This window comes from Bubalus bubalis, chromosome 4 (genome assembly GCF_019923935.1).
Source record: "Bubalus bubalis isolate 160015118507 breed Murrah chromosome 4, NDDB_SH_1, whole genome shotgun sequence".
Classification (NCBI taxonomy): Eukaryota; Metazoa; Chordata; class Mammalia; order Artiodactyla; family Bovidae; genus Bubalus; species Bubalus bubalis.
The window spans coordinates 92884173-92903535 of NC_059160.1; the positions used below are offsets into that span (position 1 = coordinate 92884173).

At 43.7% G+C, this 19363-nt stretch overlaps 1 protein-coding gene across 1 annotated transcript; it reads right to left on the reverse strand.

Moving 5' to 3' along the window:
• Window positions 1–5912: 5912 nt before the first annotated feature.
• Window positions 5913–11192, reverse strand: KRT6A (keratin 6A). The gene is made up of 9 exons (XM_045165484.1): window positions 10576–11192; window positions 9442–9656; window positions 9032–9092; window positions 8798–8893; window positions 8506–8670; window positions 7932–8057; window positions 6922–7142; window positions 6670–6704; window positions 5913–6558 (listed from the first exon to the last, which is right to left on the reverse strand). The coding sequence occupies exons 1-9, from the start codon at window positions 11113–11115 to the stop codon at window positions 6320–6322; spliced, it is 1698 nt and encodes a 565-aa protein (XP_045021419.1). The 5' UTR covers window positions 11116–11192; the 3' UTR covers window positions 5913–6319.
• Window positions 11193–19363: the final 8171 nt, after the last annotated feature.

Sequence of the window (19363 nt, forward strand, 5' to 3'; positions counted from 1 at the left end):
TTAACATTCCAGGATGTTTGGCTCTAGGTCAGTGATCACACCATTGTGATTATCTGGGTCGTGAAGATCTTTTTTGTACAGTTCTTCTGTGTACTCTTGCCATCTCTTCTTAATATCTTCTGCTTCTGTTAGGTCCATACCATTTCTGTCCTTTATCGAGCCCATCTTTGCATGAAATATTCCCTTGGTATCTCTAATTTTCTTGAAGAGATCTCTAGTCTTTCCCATTCTGTTGTTTTCCTCTATTTCTTTGCATTGATTGCTGAAGAAGGCTTTCTTATCTCTTCTTGCTGTTCTTTGGAACTCTGCATTCAGATGTTTATATCTTTGCTTTTCTCCTTTGCTTTTCACTTCTCTTCTTTTCACAGCTATTTCATCAAGGCTGTATATTGTCACCCTGTTTATTTAACTTTTATGCAGAGTACATCATGAGAAACGCTGGACTGGAAGAAACACAAGCTGGAATCAAGATTGCAGGGAGAAATATCAATAACCTCAGATATGCAGATGACACCACCCTTATGGCAGAAAGTGAAGAGGAACTAAAAAGCCTCTTGATGAAAGTGAAAGTGGAGAGTGAAAAAGTTGGCTTAAAGCTCAACATTCAGAAAACGAAGATCATGGCATCTGGTCCCATCACTTCATGGGAAATAGATGGGGAAACAGTGGAAACAGTGTCAGACTTTATTTTTCTGGGCTGCAAAATCACTACAGATGGTGACTGCAGCCATGAAATTAAAAGACGCTTACTCTTTGGAAGGAAAGTTATGAGCAACCTAGATAGCATATTCAAAAGCAGAGACATTACTTTGCCAACAAAGGTTCGTCTAGTCAAGGCTATGTTTTTTTCTGTGGTCATGTATGGATGTGAGAGTTGGACTGTGAAGAAGGCTGAGTGCCGAAGAATTGATGCTTTTGAACTGTGGTGTTGGAGAAGACTCTTGAGAGTCGCTTGGACTGCAAGGAGATCCAACCAGTCCATTCTGAAGGAGTCAGCCCTGGGATTTCTTTGGAAGGAATGATGCTAAAGCTGAAACTCCAGTACTTTGGCCACCTCATGCAAAGAGTTGACTCATTGGAAAAGACTCTGATGCTGGGAGGGATTGGGGGCAGGAGGAGAAGGAGACGACAGAGGATGAGATGGCTGGATGGCATCACTGACTCGATGGATGTGAGTCTGAGTGAACTCTGGGAGTTGGTGATGGACAGGGAGGCCTGGCGTGCTGTGATTCATGGGGTCGAAAAGAGTCAGACACGACTGAGGGACTGATCTGATCTGAAGATTCTTTCATACTGTAATAGATCCCTTTTGAATGCCAAGGCAATGGCACCTCACTCCAGTACTCTTGCCTGGAAAATCCCATGGACGGAGGAGCCTGGTAGGCTGCAGTCCAGCCTAGGTAGGCTACCAGCGACCATGGGGTCGCTAAGAGTTGGGCACGACTGAGCGACTTCACTTTAACTTTTCACTTTCATACATGGGAGAAGGAAATGGCAACCCACTCCAGTGTTCTTGCCTGGAGAATCCCAGCGATGGTGGAGCCTGATGGGCTGCCGTCTATGGGGTCACACAGAGTCGGACATGACTGAAGCGACTTAGCAGCAGCAGCAGCAGCATCTGTGGACAAATTGTTTTTTTTCTCTAGGGTATCTACACACTGGATTTGGTTCATTGTTTCCTGTTGGTGTCACATAACTTCTAACCCCAGTTTTTCCTGTGTACTAGTTCTATGGGCAAATTAGATTTATTCCATTGTTTCAGGAAAAATCATGTCCCAGCTGGTCCTGTGTGCTTTATATTGCATGAAATTTTGAGGCACATAATACTAGCTGTCCAGTTTAGTGATGTTAAGACTGATCTGTAGTTTAGCTGTAGTTCCAGCCTTATCCCTTCATTAAGTAGTGCCAAGTAAATCCATCATCTAATGTTTTAACATTCATTGGTCAATTCCCACATTGACTGTTTCTTTAGACATTGCAAATTCGCAATTTTGAATTTAATATCCCTCCACTGCATTTATCAACTGGGAGTCATCTATAAAGATGGAATCTTTAGTGTTCACTTTTTAGATAACCTAGTATGTATATTATTCAGACAAGAAAGGCAGAATAAGTGCTTCTTGCTTGTACTTTTGAATTTTTTATACTACTGATTTGGGACCACAGTAATTTCCAAATGCAGTCAAGGAAGTTTTGCTTATTATTTTGGTTTTATATAATTATAAACTCACAGTTGAAAAACCATATTTTATATGTTTCAATCCATTGCAGGCATTAATCCTTTTGGTGCATAAACCGTCGCATTTTAGGCCTCTTGAATTCTTCAGATTGGCTCCTGCATCTTTTTGACAGGGCCCCATTAGACTCCAAAAGCTTCTTTGTTGACAGGAACAATTGTCTCAAGGTTATCTTACACTTATCTCGAAACAGATATGGAATTAGCCATTTCTGTGAGTAGTTCTGGTGTCTTTACTTGGAAGTGGTATTTATAAGCTAGAATTTTCATGCTATGCGTGCTCTTCATTACTGGGTTCTTCTAGATTTGAAGTCTTTTTCAAAAGACAGAGGTTGAAATATGTAAAAACTTATTAGAAAATACTTAAATCAGAAGTTTGTAGCTATATTTCAAGTTTTAATAGAAGAAAACAGGATGATTTTATAACTATTTATTTTACTAACTTTGAAAAGCTTAGCTCTGAATGACATATTAACTTATTTGCTCTATCCTACAACAAACCTATGACAGTAGCAAAATAACAATACTAATATTAAGAGAAAAGAAAGGTCTACTAAATGCAATTTCTAATTTCTTTGTGGTTACACTCTCCATGTGCTATGAAGAAAATCCGACTAGGCAAGAGGAATGGAGAGACAGAAAATGGGGATGAAGGGAAACTTTCATGAGAATCCAGATAAACTCTAGCTTTGCAGTTGCAAACAGAAGCAGGAAAGAAATGTCTTCCATTATTCAATTTGATGGAGAGGAGTTTCTTAAGTGAGAGAGTACAGATACAGATGGCAGCGGGGCTCAAGAAGGGGCTCTATAGTTACATGTGGAGTCTGGGGACAGTAAGAGTGTTGGGAAATAGCACATCTGAGTGGACCAGCCTCCAAGACCCAGAGAGGATGGTTTTCCTGCCCTACTCACTTTCTAGTGCTAAAGGAATACCCTTGGAGCCCAGCACGTGACAGCCTTGAAGAGAAAGGATGGTCCAGAGAAAGTCATGGTCCAAGGGATCCAGCTGCTGTCAGAGATGGACTCCTTAACACCTTTTTCCTCTCATCCTGAGGTCTACTGTTAGGTTTTCTCAAGGCCAAGTATAATGAAGAGTTAGCTGTCATGGGGATCCATAGGGATGCCTCCTGGTGCACGCAGCAGGCAGAGCAATCGGGACCTGCAGAAATGTCCCCTCCTCTTGCTGTGCTGAGCCCTCTGCCCCCACCATGAGCTGTGATGTCATTCATTATTGATCTGTGCTGGGGATTCTAGCCAACATAGCTAGAATCTACCTTGTATGGCTTGCAAGTGATCATCCTGGATCACAGAGGATTCAGATAAGATGAATTTTGGATATAACTTCTAACTGGAAAAAATTCTTCTATTTAAGGTTGTTATATAAAAGATGTACTTTCTGTATTTTTCAGGTGTACAGACCTGATATTGAAGGAGGCAGTTGGCTAGCCTCCTTAGGAGTCAAATCCAGTATCTAACCACCTTTGGTACTACTGATTTCTTCCTTGCTTCAAAAACAAGTCTTTGCTGTTTCAAAAGAAATGTTTCTTCTTATTCAGTCCTCAATGGGCAAAGGAAATCAGTCTGAAAGTTTTAATCTCATGCACCTTAATCAAGAGATTGAATCTTTTCTTCCTTAATACCAGAAAGTGTAACCACATTTAATCTCAGATGTCATAGAATGAGGACATCGTGGGGGATACACTTTCTTTTTTGAAATAACAAGGTTTGACATCAGAAAATTTAGAAAGTACACAACTTAAAAAATACAGTAATGAAGTTAAATCAACACGAGATTATCAATATTATTTTTACATGTCATTCAATAATTTCTCTGCATCTCTGTCCCTCCAACTGTCTTTCTGTTTCTTTGTGACTCTCTCTCTACCTTTCTTGCTTTATGATTTTGTGTGAAAATTAGTTTAGTAAAAAATACAGATAATACCTTGAGCCCCATAGCTTAAGTGTTTTTCATAATAGCTACTTTTCATTTAGTCACGGGTCTCCTTAGACCCTCTTTGGGTAACACACTTTGTTAGATTTTTCTTGTCTTCACAACCTAGAAAGCTTTGAGGAACTCTGCCCAGGTGTTTTGTAGATGTCCAAAATTGGGATTTCTCTGATGTTGTCTCATGAATATACCAGAGTTATGGTGTTTGGGAGGAAGACCACAGAGGTGTCCTGCACTTCTCATCACATCATATCAGGATACATGCTATGAAAAAACTTATTACTGTTGGTATTAACCTTGATCACCTGGCCGAGGAAGTGTTTGATTAATTTCTCTGCAGGAAAGTCACTCTCTGCCCCCATTTTTAGACTGTACTCTTTGGAAGGAGTTCATTGGGCCCAGCCCACACAGCAGGGAGTACTTGTTCACTCCTTCTTTGAATGGGAACCACATACGTAATTAAAGGAAATTCTTTTGCCTGAGACTTGACAATCATGCCTTATTAATTAATTTAGTCAACCACATTCACATCAGTAGTTTCCACGAATAATTATTTCACAATTTGTGATTTATTCCAATGCATTATGTTCTATCTATTTATTTATAGCTCAAGTTGTTCCACTTTGGCTACTAAGAGTTCTTACAGTGTCTTTTTTTTACTATTTCTTCATTTTTGGCACTAAAAGATGCTCCAAGATCATCTTTTAGTGTATATTTCACCCCATTCCTAGAATCTCCTTGATTTCTAGAATCTCCTGTTATCTCCTTGATTCCTCAGAAGGGAACTTTAATTCCTAAAGGTATTAGGTGGAATTCTCCAGAGGTATAAACCTGGAATTAGGGACATGGACAAAACAGTGACTGGCTCTCAGGAAGAAGATGACTGATCTACTGTTCTACTGATCTACTGATACTGATTGCACTGTATCCTGACATTTCCTTTCCCATTCATAGCAGTCAAAGGAAGCCAAGACACAGCTGAGAGAGGTTTCAAGACCATGTCTTTGGAGCAGCAAAGACTCGACTTCTTTGAGTCTCTGTGAGAGGCTTTTGGGGTGAGGAAAAAGACCTTCTCATTCCTATTTTGTCTCCACACTTCAAAAAATTAGCACCTGCATTTTGTTTCTGAGTCTGTGGATCTTGAAATTAACCAGTATTTCCAAGATTTCCTGGTAGAAATTTATTGGGATTCATATCCCAGAAGTACAAGTTCTTGTATTTGTACTGTTTCCTCAGGATACACTGCTAGAAGCATACTTTCAATTGAGGAACGTGGGCATTTGAATTACTCCTGATACATGTTGTCAGGCACAGTTTCTTGGTCATGAGGCATTTTAGAACATATCAAACATCTAACCCTCTAGTCAGTGTTCTCCTGATCTAATTAAACTGTAATATGATTCTCTGAGGTTGATGAATGACAACAGGTGCAGAAGGAGGTAGAATCATAAAGAAAAGTCAGAGAAACCAAACTGCTGAGACCTGATCCAAGCAGTAAAACCAGACTTTACTATGATGATGGAACCAGATCCTTCCCACTCCACATGCCAAGTGTTATGGGAGGACTGCTGAGCATCAGGATGCTAAACTGCTGTTTCTTGAATTTATCTAAACAAGGAGAGTGAAGCACATGGGGACTGGGCATATGCTTCATTCCTGAGAAGGCATTTATCAGATGAAAACCTCAAGAACCACTGGTGACAAAGAAAAGCTATATGAAACCACACATTATATTATAAATCTGCTTTATTTAGCAATACAAGTGAGAAAAGAGCAGAGGAAGCACCACAGGGATACAAACCCTGTACATCAAAGAACCAGTCACTTGTACTTTAGTAATCACTGCAAGGGAGGAACATAACACCTCTGAGATGGGACCTCCTGGGCCAGTGGAAAGCAAGTGGGATTGCCCTGTTATGGAGTAGGACTCAAGAGGTGACCTTCCAATGCTGAACAATGGAACCTCATGGGTAACAGGTTTTGGGAGAGAGAAGATAAGGGCACTAAGTAACTTCAGTTCTAACTCAAGGAGTAAGAGAAGAAGGGAGCAGAGAGAGGAAATAATTGGAGGAGAGGGTGGTGAAGCTGGAGAGGGAGCCTGAGACATTGTGGGAGCTTGAGCCCATGACACGACTTCAGTGCTTGTAGCCCTTCCTGCTGGAGGAGGAGGTGGTGGTGGTGTATTTGATGGTGGAACTGCTGCCCCCAGAGGAGCCGAAGCCACACCCTATGGCTCTGCCACTGCCAGAACTGAAGCCACCTCCAAGGCTGTGACCGCTGCCGTAGGAGTAGCCACTTCCTCCACTCACGCCTAAGCCACTGCCGAGACCGCTGGCACCACCATAGCCACCAGAGACAGTGGACTGCACCACGGCTGTGGAGGCAAAGGGACGAGGTCAGGACAGGATGGTGAGCTCACTCTGCCACACAGAGTCCAGTCAGAGGGACACAAGGGCACGGGATGGGGGCAGGTGAAGGCACTTACAGATGTTGACTTGTCCAACGCCTTCCCCACTCAGCCTAGGAGACAGAAGACACAGCCACGATGAGACCCAGAGCCACAGCTGGCCCCGCATGGGAAGCCTCCGTGTGAGGAGAGTCCCCAGGAGCCTGCCTTCTCAGTGCTCTCCTGGCAGTAGCACTATGACCACCGCTAGAGCGCCTTCCACTTGGGCTCATTGGCAGGACTTCTTGGAGATGGAGCCAGATGGTTGCGGAGGCTGTGTGAGTTACTCACCTGCACTCCTCGCCTTCCAGCAGCTTCCTGTAGGTGGCAATCTCCACGTCCAGGGCCAGCTTGACGTTCATGAGCTCCTGGTACTCCTTCAGCAGCCGGGCCATGTCCTGCTTGGCCTTCTGCAGGGCGTCCTCCAGGTCAGCCAGCTTGCTCCTGGCGTCCTTGAGGGCCAGCTCCCCACGCTGCTCGGCATCGGCGATGGCAGATTGCAGGCTGGCGCACTAGAGGGGAGGAGGGCAGAACCTGAATCTGGACTCCAGGGCAGAGGAAACATAGCTGTACTTTCCCAGTGAGGAAGGGCTCTAGAGCCCAGATCTCGTGGAAAAGGAGGTTGATTCATTGTCCAGTCTTTCTTCAAACTACAAACCTTAACTAGTCTCAGTGTCCCTAATGAAAACCTATTTCCCTCTGTGTTAACCACATCAGTGAGGATGGGGTTGGGAGATGCCACAGCAGAATAAAGCCAGAGGACATGGAAAGAAATGGAACTACTGCTCTGTTTTGAATGTTGACAGTTTAGATAAGTTTATGTGGATGTATAATAACTTGTACAAAACCACAAACATTCTCATTGAGAAGACAATTTCATCTCAAACTCTTGAGACCTTGCCTTCCTTCCACTTTACAGACTTGGATAACCCTCATTTGTCCTGTGCCTTTTCTCAGCTTCTTTTTCATATTGAATCTGAGCATATATGCAACATTCTTCTTCACACTTTCTGACCTGAAAGTTTCTTTGCCTACATGTGTCTTGTATTCCCAAATCAATCATTCCCCTTTCAGAATCTCATTTTATTGCCTCTAGACTGTATCTTTGTCTCACTGACCAGTGGGAATTGGTCTGTCCTGAGTCTGTTTCCTGCTTGTAAGCTGGGCTCCGTATCTTTAACCTGAGGGAGCTCTTCTTGCTTTTCCCTCACGATGCCCAGAAATTTCCCACATGATGGTTGATGATACCTGATGGTCTAGGAAGGAAACAATGCTTTTCTGCTCTATGGACCCCTCCATACCTGCTTCTTGACGTGGTCAATCTCAGATCTCAGCCTCTGGATCACGCGGTTGATCTCAGAGATCTCCTGCTTCGTGTTGCGAAGGTCATCCCCGTGTCTGCCCGCTGTCACCTGCAGCTCCTCGTACTGTAAACCAGAGGGAGACAAGGGGGCTGTCCATAGGCTTCCCGGGACACTAATCAAGGTTTTATCAAATCAAAACTAATGGTTTCTCCACAAGACATTGTATGAAAATTGGTGTTACTAGGTCATTGACACTGTGTACCCATCACATACCATCCTTGGTACTACCACTGACTGACTGGTTCTCTTCAGGACAAGCAATGTTCTGTACTCTTGCTGAGAACCAGCATCAGGGTAAATCTAAAGCAAAGATCACTCTGCCTTTATCTACAGTAGCTTTTGTCCTACATTTGGGTCTTTGACCTATGAGACTCGGACATAATTACCCAAAAGGTCTACCCTGAGAGGCCCCCACTTCTTAGTTGTAGTTTCCCCACTGAAGTCTACAGCCTCACTGATGTTCACAGAAGAGGCACAAGGATTCTTCCTCAGCTGCCGCCTCACCACTCACCTTGGACTGGTACCAGGACTCAGCCTCAGCCCGGCTCCTCTGAGCGATCTCCTCATATTGGGCTTTGACTTCAGCGATGATGCTGTCCAGGTCCAGGTTGCGGTTGTTGTCCATGGAGAGGACCACAGAAGTGTCTGAGATGTGGGTTTGCATCTGAGCCAGTTCCTGCAGAACCAGAGATCATCCGATCATCTTTGATCATGACGTTTAGACAGGTATACCCAGCCAGAGATTTTCCACCCTTTGCAAATCTCAGTGTAATCAATAAAGCAGAATGTGAAAAGATGCTTACTGCGTCATAGAAGGTTCTTAGGAAGTTGATCTCATCTGTGAGAGCGTCTACCTTGGCCTGTAGTTCAACCTTGTTCATGTAAGCAGCATCCACATCCTGGGAAAGAAGCCAACAGGCTGAGATCAGATGAGCCCTCATGCCCAGTCTGCTCCTCTTTTAGTCTCCCTGATACAGTTTTCTCAGAGTCTTCCCCTTCAGCAAAGAAACCAGAACCCCTGATCTGACTCATCTCACCTTCTTCAGATTCACAAATTCATTCTCTGCTACTGTGCGCTTGTTGATTTCATCTTCATATCTGGAATTAGAAAGGATAAAATCTAATTGAGTCAGGGGTGAAGATGATACAGAAAAAGCAGCTTGGAATTTCAACTTCCCAGAATGGATATATGCAAATGGGACTTTCCAGCCAGTAAGCTTCAAAGGTGAATTTTGTGGTCACTATATTATTTACTCCATTACTCTCCCCATCTACCTGCATGGCCCTTATGTTTTCCAGAGTTTGTGTTTAGGTAAGAATTGTGGTTTCATTTTCATGGACATGTTTTACTAAGATCATGCCCTCATTTGAACCTGATCATATAATTAGCTTGAAACTAATTATATGGGCTTCGTGAAACTGAGCCTTTCTGTCTCCTGTCACTCACTTGTTCTTGAAGTCCTCCACCGTGTCCTGCATCCCCCTGAGCTCTGAGTCCAGGCGGCCTCTCTCCCCAAGGATACTATCCAGCTGTCTCCTGAGGTTGTTGATGTACTGCTCGAACAAAGGCTCCAGGTTCTGCCTCACGGTCTTGGTGCCCTGCTCCTGCAGCAGGGTCCACTTGGTGTCCAGGACCTTGTTCTGCTGCTCTAGGAATCGGACCTGCAGGAAGACAAGACAGTTATCTGTGAGTTGACAAGTCCCCAGGCTGATCTGGTGGTCCTGGTGGTGCTGGGCTGCTCCAGAGCCTGTACAGAGGCTGACAGTTCTGCTCCCCTGACTTTTTAGCTTCACACCACACAGGTCTCATAGCCGAGTTTCCCCAGGGAGCTGTCAGATGTTCCCTCCCTCTCTATTCCAGAGACGTCTGTCAGTGACTTTTTACCTTTCTGTTCTTCCTTTTGATAAGCACAATCACAAATGTAATTTAAAACTCATATTTCTCTCATATATTGCACAGAGGTTTTTAAAGAGCATATTTCAGTTAAAGAGATGTTAAAATGTCTATAATCTAATGATTAAATTCCAATCCTATTAATAATTGGATTTAATCCTGTTTCCTATTTAGAGTATGAGTCCTTCTAAAATAAACTCTCTTAGTGCTTATGATCTGGTTCTACAAGTTGAGTATTTCTATGGGTATTCACATATTTTTGAGTCTTTTTTCCCCTGGAATTTCTATTTTTTTTAAGTTTTCTTTCCTTCTGCCCCTACACCCTCCAGCTCAACTAAGGCTGAAGTACATTTTCCACTGTAATTCCCCTTTTTATTTCTTACACTGTTCAACAGATCAAGCTAACTCATTCCATTCTTTCAGTTCATTTCTTTGCTTCAGGGTTATCAAGAATTGTGAATGCTTCCCTCACAATTATGGAAGACATTTAAGAGATCAGTAATTGTAAATGGTTACCATCACCTTCTGCCTGTGGTCCACATGATGTGGTCCTGCCCTGCATCCCAGTGGAGAGCTAGCCTGAGTCCCCTCTCTCTTGAAAATCCCAAGGCTCCCTCTGGTAAGACATTGGTTGGGTCTCTCTTGGGCACTCTGCAATCCCCACTGGGGCAGATGCTCCCAGCTCACCTTGTCGATGAAGGAGGCAAACTTGTTGTTGAGGGTCTTGATCTGCTCCCGCTCCTCAGTCCTCACCCGCTGGATGGTGGGGTCGATTTGCAGGTTGAGGGGAGTCAGGAGACTCTGGTTGATGGTGACCTCTTGGATGCCTCCAGGGGGGCACACAGGGAAGCCAGGACCACCGAAGCCACCTCCGAAGCCAGCTCCACCACCGAGCCCAAAGCCACTACCAGCCCCAGCACCGAAACCAAATCCACTCCCGGCTCCACCTCCGAAGCCATAGCCAACTCCAATTCTGCCACCATATCCACCACCGATGGCACAGCTGCCCCCTGCGATGGAGATCCTCTTGGAGCCCCCCAGGCCATAGAGGCTGCGGCTGCCAAAGCCAGCTCCTCCACACACTCCAGCGAGGCCGCCACTGCCCCTGGAGCGGGACAGGGACACGCTGCTGAAGCCAGAGCGGCACACCCCAGGGACTCTGGCTGAGCCGGCACTGAAGCCCTTGCGGCTGATGCTTTGGGTCTTCACAGTGGATTTGTAAGACATGGTTCCTGAAGAAGAATAGGTTGAGAAGGGTGTGAGAGGTGGAAGGCAGAGCTGAAAGGAGCAGATCTATGAGAGGAGCTTCCCGGCAGCAGCTTATATATGGAAAAAATGGGCCGGGCTCAGTCCTGGAAGGTGAGCCTGCAGATTAGGAAGGGCTGGGCTTTACAAATAGTGAGATCACCCCCTGCCTCTAGAAAGGTATGAAGTATGAATATTGCTTCTTTGGTTTCCTTTAGTCATGGAGAAATTCTTCTGGCTTCTAGCCTTGACTTGATCCCAACACAATACCATTGGATGTAAATTCACTGAAGTCATGGGTTAGTCATGTTCTCAAACAAAGGAGACAAGGAGCTGATCTGTGATAATTGTCCCCTCCTTCTGCTTACTCAGACACTCTTCTCTTGCCCCCTTCCCACACAAGTTTTCTTCTCCACTCACACCACCCTTCCCATCAGGTTGAACTGTCTCTGAGGGTTAATAGGCATTTGCCCCGTGGTCTGAGCAAGAAGTGGCTTGCGGTGGTTTTTGGCCATGTTTGAACATGTCCTTCTGGATCTCCTGATTGCCTTCCTGGTGGCCTGGCCTGGGAATTGGGGGCTACTCTGGGGACATGACACTCCTTTGAAAAGCAAGAGGGACAAAGGAGATGAGTTTTTACAGCATAAGAACAAGCTTGTCTTGTGTGGAATTGGCAGTTTCATGATATAGGATAAGAGATCACCCAAGTCCACTCTGCCCAAAAAGCTTACTTCTCATGGTTTCTACCCATGCCTGCACCTTCCTCCCCAGTGTTTGCTTTCCCATTGAGCTGGTGACTGTGGACATTTTTTTTTCCTACCAAATGGAATTCACAGGCACCCTTTTCTCCAGTTTTTTGGAATGTTCACTTAGAACTTAATTTTGAGAATCTAAAATGAGTAGGACAAAAATCATGAAGGGAATTCACTGAATTTATATTCTCATAGATTCTGACATTTCTTAGGAGTCAAGATCAGACACCTTAATGGGGTGTGTACAGAAAGTTGAGGGGCATATAGAAACAGTGAATCATAAAAATGTGTCTTTACAGGTGTGATGATGTCACAAGTAACTTCCAAATTTATATTCCTAATCTCAGTGCTTGAAATCTTAAATTTCCAGACACATTCTTAGAGGGAGGGAAGGCTGCCAAGTGATCATGGTGCTTGGTTTAAGGGGGAAGGAGATTGATTGTTTTAGTCCATAAATTAAGCACTATGGAGGAGTATTGAGAGCAATTGTAGACAGGGTGTTTTATAAGACTGTTTGATTAAATGGACAGCCAGGGGAGGAAAGACAAACTCCCACACTGAGATGAGCCTGAGAAAAGCTCTTGTGACTATTTTATAAGCAATTCAATCTCTCCAGTGTTATGGAGGCAGTTTCCAGGGGAGCAGGGCATTCCCTACCTAAAGAAGTGCTTATTCGGCATCTGGCAGGAAAGAGATACCTTCTCAAGGCCATGGAAGCAGCTCCTCTTCCTCCACCCTGGTTGCACAATGCCTTACCAAGAAGTATTCTTCCACCCAATTCTGAGAAAGAAGTTTTCCTTCCCATGGCATGGTGTTCTGAGCTACTTTCTTGGGATAAAGTCCTTAAGCTTGACATGAATGAGGCCGGGATGGGTAGGAAGGGCTAGCAAGTCAAGTTGGAGCAACATCCTGTTTTTCCAATGCCCTGTGTCTATGTCAATGTCCCATGTCTGTTTCTGCTTTCACATTGTAATAAGAGAGTTGAGTAGTGGTTGCAACAGAATGGTGTGTGACCAGCGAAGCATAAAAGATTTATTAGATGGCCCTTTAAAGAAAAATTTGCCAACCCCTGGCTAAGAGCAAGAGCTCTTGAGTCAAGCAAGGTACTTAGGCTCACAGGCTCCTGTGCATCTTTATGCAAATTACTCATTTTTAGAGCTGTAAACTGGGGATGAAAATAGTACCTATCTCACAGTGCTGTGAGGATTATGTGAAATAATTGATGTAAAGGTCTCTGCACTCTGTGCGTGCATAAGTTCTCAACGAAGATGAGCTAATATCGTCATTATCATGGAAGTATGAAGAAGCTTGGTGTGTTCAGGGATCCACAAGAAGCTTTAAGAACTGAACACAGAAGCAATCTGTAAGTGTCTATGAAGGGGAAGAAAATGCAACCAGCATTGCCGGTTTGTACCACATTAGTAAGGATCAAAAGCCACAAATAAAAGTTGGCTGAGTGTTGCCAGAGGCCATGCAGAGGCATGAGATCAGAAGTATGATTTGCAAGCTTGCTGGCACTCACTGCAGCAGTCAGAGGAGAGTTCTGCTCCAGAGAGGATGAGGCTCCCTGCCCAAGGGGCTGGAAGAAAACTGGTGGTCAGAGGGAGGGAGAATCCGAGTCCTTGAAAGAAGCGTGGCAGGCTGCCCTCTCCTTCCTGTGGAGTCAAGTTCCCCTGCACCACCCTCTGCTGGGTCCTTGTCTGAGCTGTGCACACCAGAACAGGCTTCTATCAACCAGCACAGGTAATCAGATCTGTTCCTCTTTTAGGACTGTGTGTCTCACCCTCAAGTGAAGTATATAATTCAATTGCAGAAGGAACCTCACATTCACTTCAAGAACTGAACACAGGAGCAGCCTGTACTTGCCTATGAAGGGGGAGGAAATGCAACCAGCATTGCTGGTTTGTGCCGCGTTAGTAAGGGGCCTCTCAGAGGATGATTTAACTGCAACATATTATCCAGTGCGGTTTGGCCTGTGTACTAGACAGCACCAGCAATGTAAAGCTACCTGGACTAAACTGTACTTCTTTCCACTTCCCGAGTCTGGTCCTCTGCGCTCTTCCCCTGCTTTAGTGCCCAGGAGAGGGTTGTATTCATAGGCAGTGGGAACCCACTGGATGGTTAGAGAATTGACTTCCCAGATGAAATCTCTTCAGTGATCACAAATCATGTCCCATAATGGAGCCTAAGGGAGTTATAGTTTCCCAGAGGAGCAGGGTGGGGAAGCCAGACCGTCATAATAAGATTAAAACAAAGAGTGATCGTTCAGGCAGCTATGTGAGAGAAACTAAAACAAAGCAGTGTGAGTAACTCTGACAATAACCAGCCTCCTCCCCAGCAGGCTGCCAAGTCCAGGCTCTACTCTGTGCCCAGGGAGCCTCCATCCAGGCTGGTGCTGTCTTTGATGGCCGTGGAATGAGGAAGGCTTTTGTTCTATGGTCCAGGGATTAACCTGTGTGTACTCTTTGCATTTTTTTCCCAGCATGGAGAAAGGCAAGAGGGATCCCCTGACGCCTGAGCCCATGGCAAGTCTGCATCAAGAGGATTTGCTTTGTCTTTCTGCCTCCCTGGGTGGAGCTGACAGATGAGAAGGAGGAACAGGCCATTGTCACATTCCATCAAAAACTCAAGACTAAATCCCTAATCCTGCAAACTCCAGAGTAGGATTCCTGATCCTAATCCTACAAACCCCAATGAGGGATGATGTCTTTCCAAGGGAATCCCAGACATAATCCTGTCCCTGGGGAGCACCCATCGAAAGAGAAAAACATGCAGCCACATGTGTGAAGGATGGGGACAGGAGCTCTGTTGCTGATCAGGGTTCTTGGCCTTCTTAATCAGTAGAAACTGATCAGAGGTCAGACAAGAAATTCAGGCAAAGCTTTCCTGGGGCTCCTACTGCAGCAGGGGAGAGTAAAAACAAGTAATAGGTTTCCTTGTTAACCCAGGGGCCAGCTGGTTCCTTAAAGGGGGTGAGAGTAGGGGTGTGTCCAGGGGTCTGGCCGGAGGGGTAGCTTGGGTGGTTTGCCTCCCCCGCCTCTGGTGATGTTGTGTGCAGAGAGCACTCACACTCTGCTTTTGCTCTAGGTTTTCAGAAGTGGCAGTTGGGGTGTGTTTTGGTCTTTTTTGTATCTAGTTGTTCATAATTTGCCTCAACTGCCAATGTGCACAGTTATTTTTAATCTCTTCTAGTTTCTTTGTATTTTGTTGCCATGGAAGCTGTTTGTCCAGGTGCAAACAAAGGGTCCCAGGTCCCAGCCTGTCTCAGCACCAAAGTTGGAGTGGAAAGTGCAGCCTTCTATGATTTACAGAGTGGTTCAGAAAATACTGAAACTTTCAAAATTATATTACTTAGTAACCAGGCTGTTTATGAACATGTGTGGTAGACTGTCCCCCTTCTCAATTTTCACACCCACAGACCACCCATATTTGGCAGAGAACACAGTGAAAGGTCACATATCTGGATATGATTATCTCCGTGGCTTTATCCACGGCTGCAGAGAGTTTCTGTCAACTCCTTCTTCCAGCAGGATGGGGCTCAACCATAGGTTGATCTTGGGGTCCAGAGATGATGGAAAAACACCTCCACCATGCTCAGTGGATTGCTTAGTTCAAAGTATTGACTTCTGAAACCGTGGTCCCAAATCCCGAGATGTCATTCCACGTGACTTCCAGTGGGATAAGTCAAGAACCTTGTATTTTTCCAACCTCTTCTTCATAGCCTGGAGGAGATGAAGGGAAGCATTGTGGCTGCCATTTCAACAACCAGAAGCAATATGCAGCAAAAGGTCTGGAATGAATTGGGGTGCAATATTAGCTTACAGAATTGGGGCGTGTCATGTGCCCTGAGGGACACAAATTGAGTGTTTGTACAGTTATAGAAAGAAAAAAAAACCTGATTATTCCCTTCAACTGATTTTAGTACATGTTCTTATAAAACCTAGTTACTGAGTTATACATTTTTTAAAGTGTCCATTTCTTTTCAACTCGCCCTATACAATACCCTATATTGGTATTGGGTAGGTATTTGTACTTGAAAGTGTAAGTCACGGATAAGTACATCATTGGGCTGGGACTGAAGGGCATATTTGGATGAAGAGACAACCCCTGGCTTTCCTAATCAATGTGGGAAAACTAGCTGGAGGAAGAGCAATGGATATCTTGTGAGTGAGGCATTTTGATGCTCTGAGGCAATAGTGATGCTACAGGTGAGAAGTGTTTTAGAGAAGCTGTAAGGATGGGGAGAGAACAGGCTGAACTCCAGGGCTAGTGTGGAGCATGGGTAGGATAAGCAGCAAAAAAAAGCATGGAGAGAGGACAAGGAGCCAGATGCTCCTTCATCATGTGTCCTCAGTTCTCAGTAAGAACAGGGGTTAAAGGCAGTCAAACCAGGGCTCCAAGGGGGACCAAGAAAGTGTCCAAGAACTCCCAGTGGACTCGTTTCTTTCTCTCTCCACTGCCTCCCTAGCATCCCTGTGTCCCTTCTTATTTCCTCTTTGAGCTCCTGGTTTTCACCTCCTCACTTCTGCAGCAGCCACCTCACTACACTGTGTTATTAAAAGAAAAGTATAGTTGGGTGAAAATACTCCAACACTTTAATAAGACACACCGAGTATCTGACTCAAATAGCATGATTGGATGAGATGCCACCTTATGCCCGATGTCTTACTTCCTCTGTCTTCTGATTAAACTCCCTTTATTTTAGTAAAGAGAAAATATTGATGAATTATGAATGTGCTGGATAATTCCTCCTACCAATTCAGGATGATCTGGAGTAATTCTTTCCCCCGCCCCCCAAAAAAAAATTCATCTCAAAATCATCTGAATGTCCTAGAAAGCAAACATGCCTCCGTCTCTTCCGAGATATTTTGGCATTCAGTGGCTACTTCCATTTGTTAATCCTTTATAACCTCATTTTAGGCCTGGGGTTGGAATTAGTGACAGATCTTTGATATTCCGACCCAAGTCTGCACACCTAACATTGCACAGGAGGCCTCAGGGGGATCTGATATATGTAACCTCCTTTCCTCTGCTCTTCCCTCAGCCACTCCCTGGAAATACCTTGGGTTTTTCTGATAGGCCCAGAAGAGCGCTTAAGATGGCTAGAAAAGTTTGGATCTGTGGCAGAAACTGTTGATTTGGCTAATCTAGATTCCATTCCCAATTTACTTTTTTCTTTTCCATTTCCCCTTTAGAAACTTGAAACATGAAATATTCTTTGTCTTAACTTTTTTTTGTTTCTTGAGGTATAATTTATATACAGTGAAAAGCACAGATCTCAAGTGTAGCATTCAATCAATTTTGACAAATTTGCACACTTCAGTATCCACACAATATCAAGATATATAACATCTCCAGTTCTCCAGAAAATTCTTTTGTGCTCTTTCTCTTTAAGCCCACTGCCCCTAAACAATCACTGTGGTGATGTTTACACCTTGAATTAATTTATTTTAGAATTTTATATAAATGGAATCATATAGCCTATACGTACATATTTATAAATATATATGTATATATTTGTGTGTCTAGATTTTTGCAGTCAGCAAAATGTTTTTGAGTTCATCCAGATGGCTGTGAATATTGGTAGTTCATCCTTTTTTATTACTGAGTGAAGTACCATTGTATGAACAAACCACAGTTTCTTTACCCATTTTGACTGATGGCTTCCTAAAATATTTCCAGTTTGAAGTTTCCTTCCATAAAACAGTTGTAAGCATACTTGTGAGTTTTTGTGTTGATGTATGTTTTCATTTTGCTTAAATAAATACCTGGGAATATAGTTGCATCAGCAGTAAATGTACAACCAGTCCAGCCAGGCGCACAGTGTGTGTACATAACCAGAACCATAGTAAATTCCATTCCTCTCTCTCACACACACACACTTACACACAAGTAAATGTCTGTGTTTTCTAAAATGATTGAATCATTTTTAAAATACCCTTCAATTTTTAGAGCTGTTTTAGGTTCACAGCAAAATTGAGCTTAAAGTACAGAGTTCCCATATAGTCCCTGACATGCATAGCCTTCCCCACCATCAACATCCCACATCAGAGTGGTACATTTTTTACAGTCGATGAATCTATACTGCTATAAACATCACATAACCGGTTTTCGTGTGAACAAAACTTCAGCTCACTTGGATAAACACTAATTTGTGCAACTGCTGGGGTGCACGGTAAGAGTATGTTTTTTAAGAAATGCCCAAATTGACTCCAATGTGGCTGTATCATTTTGCATTCTGGCCAACAGTGAATGAGAGTTCTCGTTCTACATTCTGGACAGCATTTGGTATTCTCAGAGTTTTGGATTTTTACCATTCTAGTGGTGTGCAGCAGTATGTCATTACTTTAACTTGAATTTCCCTAATGAAATATGATGTGAGCATTTTTTTCATATGCTTATGTGCCATCTGTATATTTTCTTTGGTGAAGTATCTGCTAAGATCTTTAGCCTATTTTCTAACTGGGTTATTAGTTTTCTTATTGTTGAGTTTCAAGCGCTCTTTATATTTCAGATAACAGTCTTTTGTAAAGGATATATATTTTGCAGATACTTTCTCCTAGTTTGTGGCTTGATTTCTCATTCTCTTGACAATATCTTTTGCAGAGCAGAAGGTTTTAATTTTTTTCACCCTTTAAATTTTTTATTTTGTATTGGGGGTATAGCCAGTTATCTGCTATTCATTTCTGATTTATTTATATTTTTGATATGAACATATATTATACAATTTCATTCTTTCTACTCTGATGAATGTTGACAGCTTCTAAGCCCCGCCCATTGCCCTTCCCCTTCTACCTACACCTGAGAAAACTGGTAAGAAAGCCCAGATGATCCCTCCTTTATAACTAGTGGAAATTTCGAAGTAGGTGCGGGGTTCCTTGGCCTGGCCCCATTCCTAATCACCATAAAAAACCCACTCTGGTCTCTTTTAAACAATAGTGAACCCGCTTGGGAGGCCTGCCCTGCTCTTTTCAGAACACCTTGTTATGTGAGTAATGTCATTTTCATACCATCTGTGTGTATGTGTGTGTTTGTGAAGTCATCAGCCTCAATAGTGGAACTACATTTTGAGTGAAGGTGTTCACAATAATTGGTGTTGTGAGCAAGATGTCTAGATGATGACTGCTATCACTGGGATCTTTCTTTCCTTGTTTTGGCTTGCAGCATGGCAATGTGCACTTTGAGCTGCTGCATTCTGGCCAGTGGGCTCTTTGAGCTGTGTTGCCACCTTCTGTCAAGCTTGCACTTGAGCTGTACTGCTTTGTGCTACATTTGCTGAATTCTATCACGGCCTCTGTTATAGACTTAGCTGACCTATATCAGAAGCTTCAGTCGTTGTCATTTGGAGACAATTATGGGACTGGAGCCCTCCTTAAAGTGTCACGTGTCTCAGCCCAGACCTATTTGTGTGTCTCATATTGAATTGTGTGTCTTGATTCCTTTATAAACAATGACTGACGCCAAGCTCAAGGGAATGA

Excerpts from the sequence above, each read along its gene's own strand:
- KRT6A (XM_045165484.1), bottom strand. The coding sequence starts at position 11,115 with ATGTCTTACAAATCCACTGTGAAGACCCAAAGCATCAGCCGCAAGGGC. Across the intron at positions 9,657-10,575 it reads TTGCCTCCTTCATCGACAAG|GTCCGATTCCTAGAGCAGCA; the intron begins GTGAGCTGGGAG and ends GTCTTCCTGCAG. Across the intron at positions 7,143-7,931 it reads TTGACCACGTCAAGAAGCAG|TGCGCCAGCCTGCAATCTGC; the intron begins GTATGGAGGGGT and ends CCTCCCCTCTAG.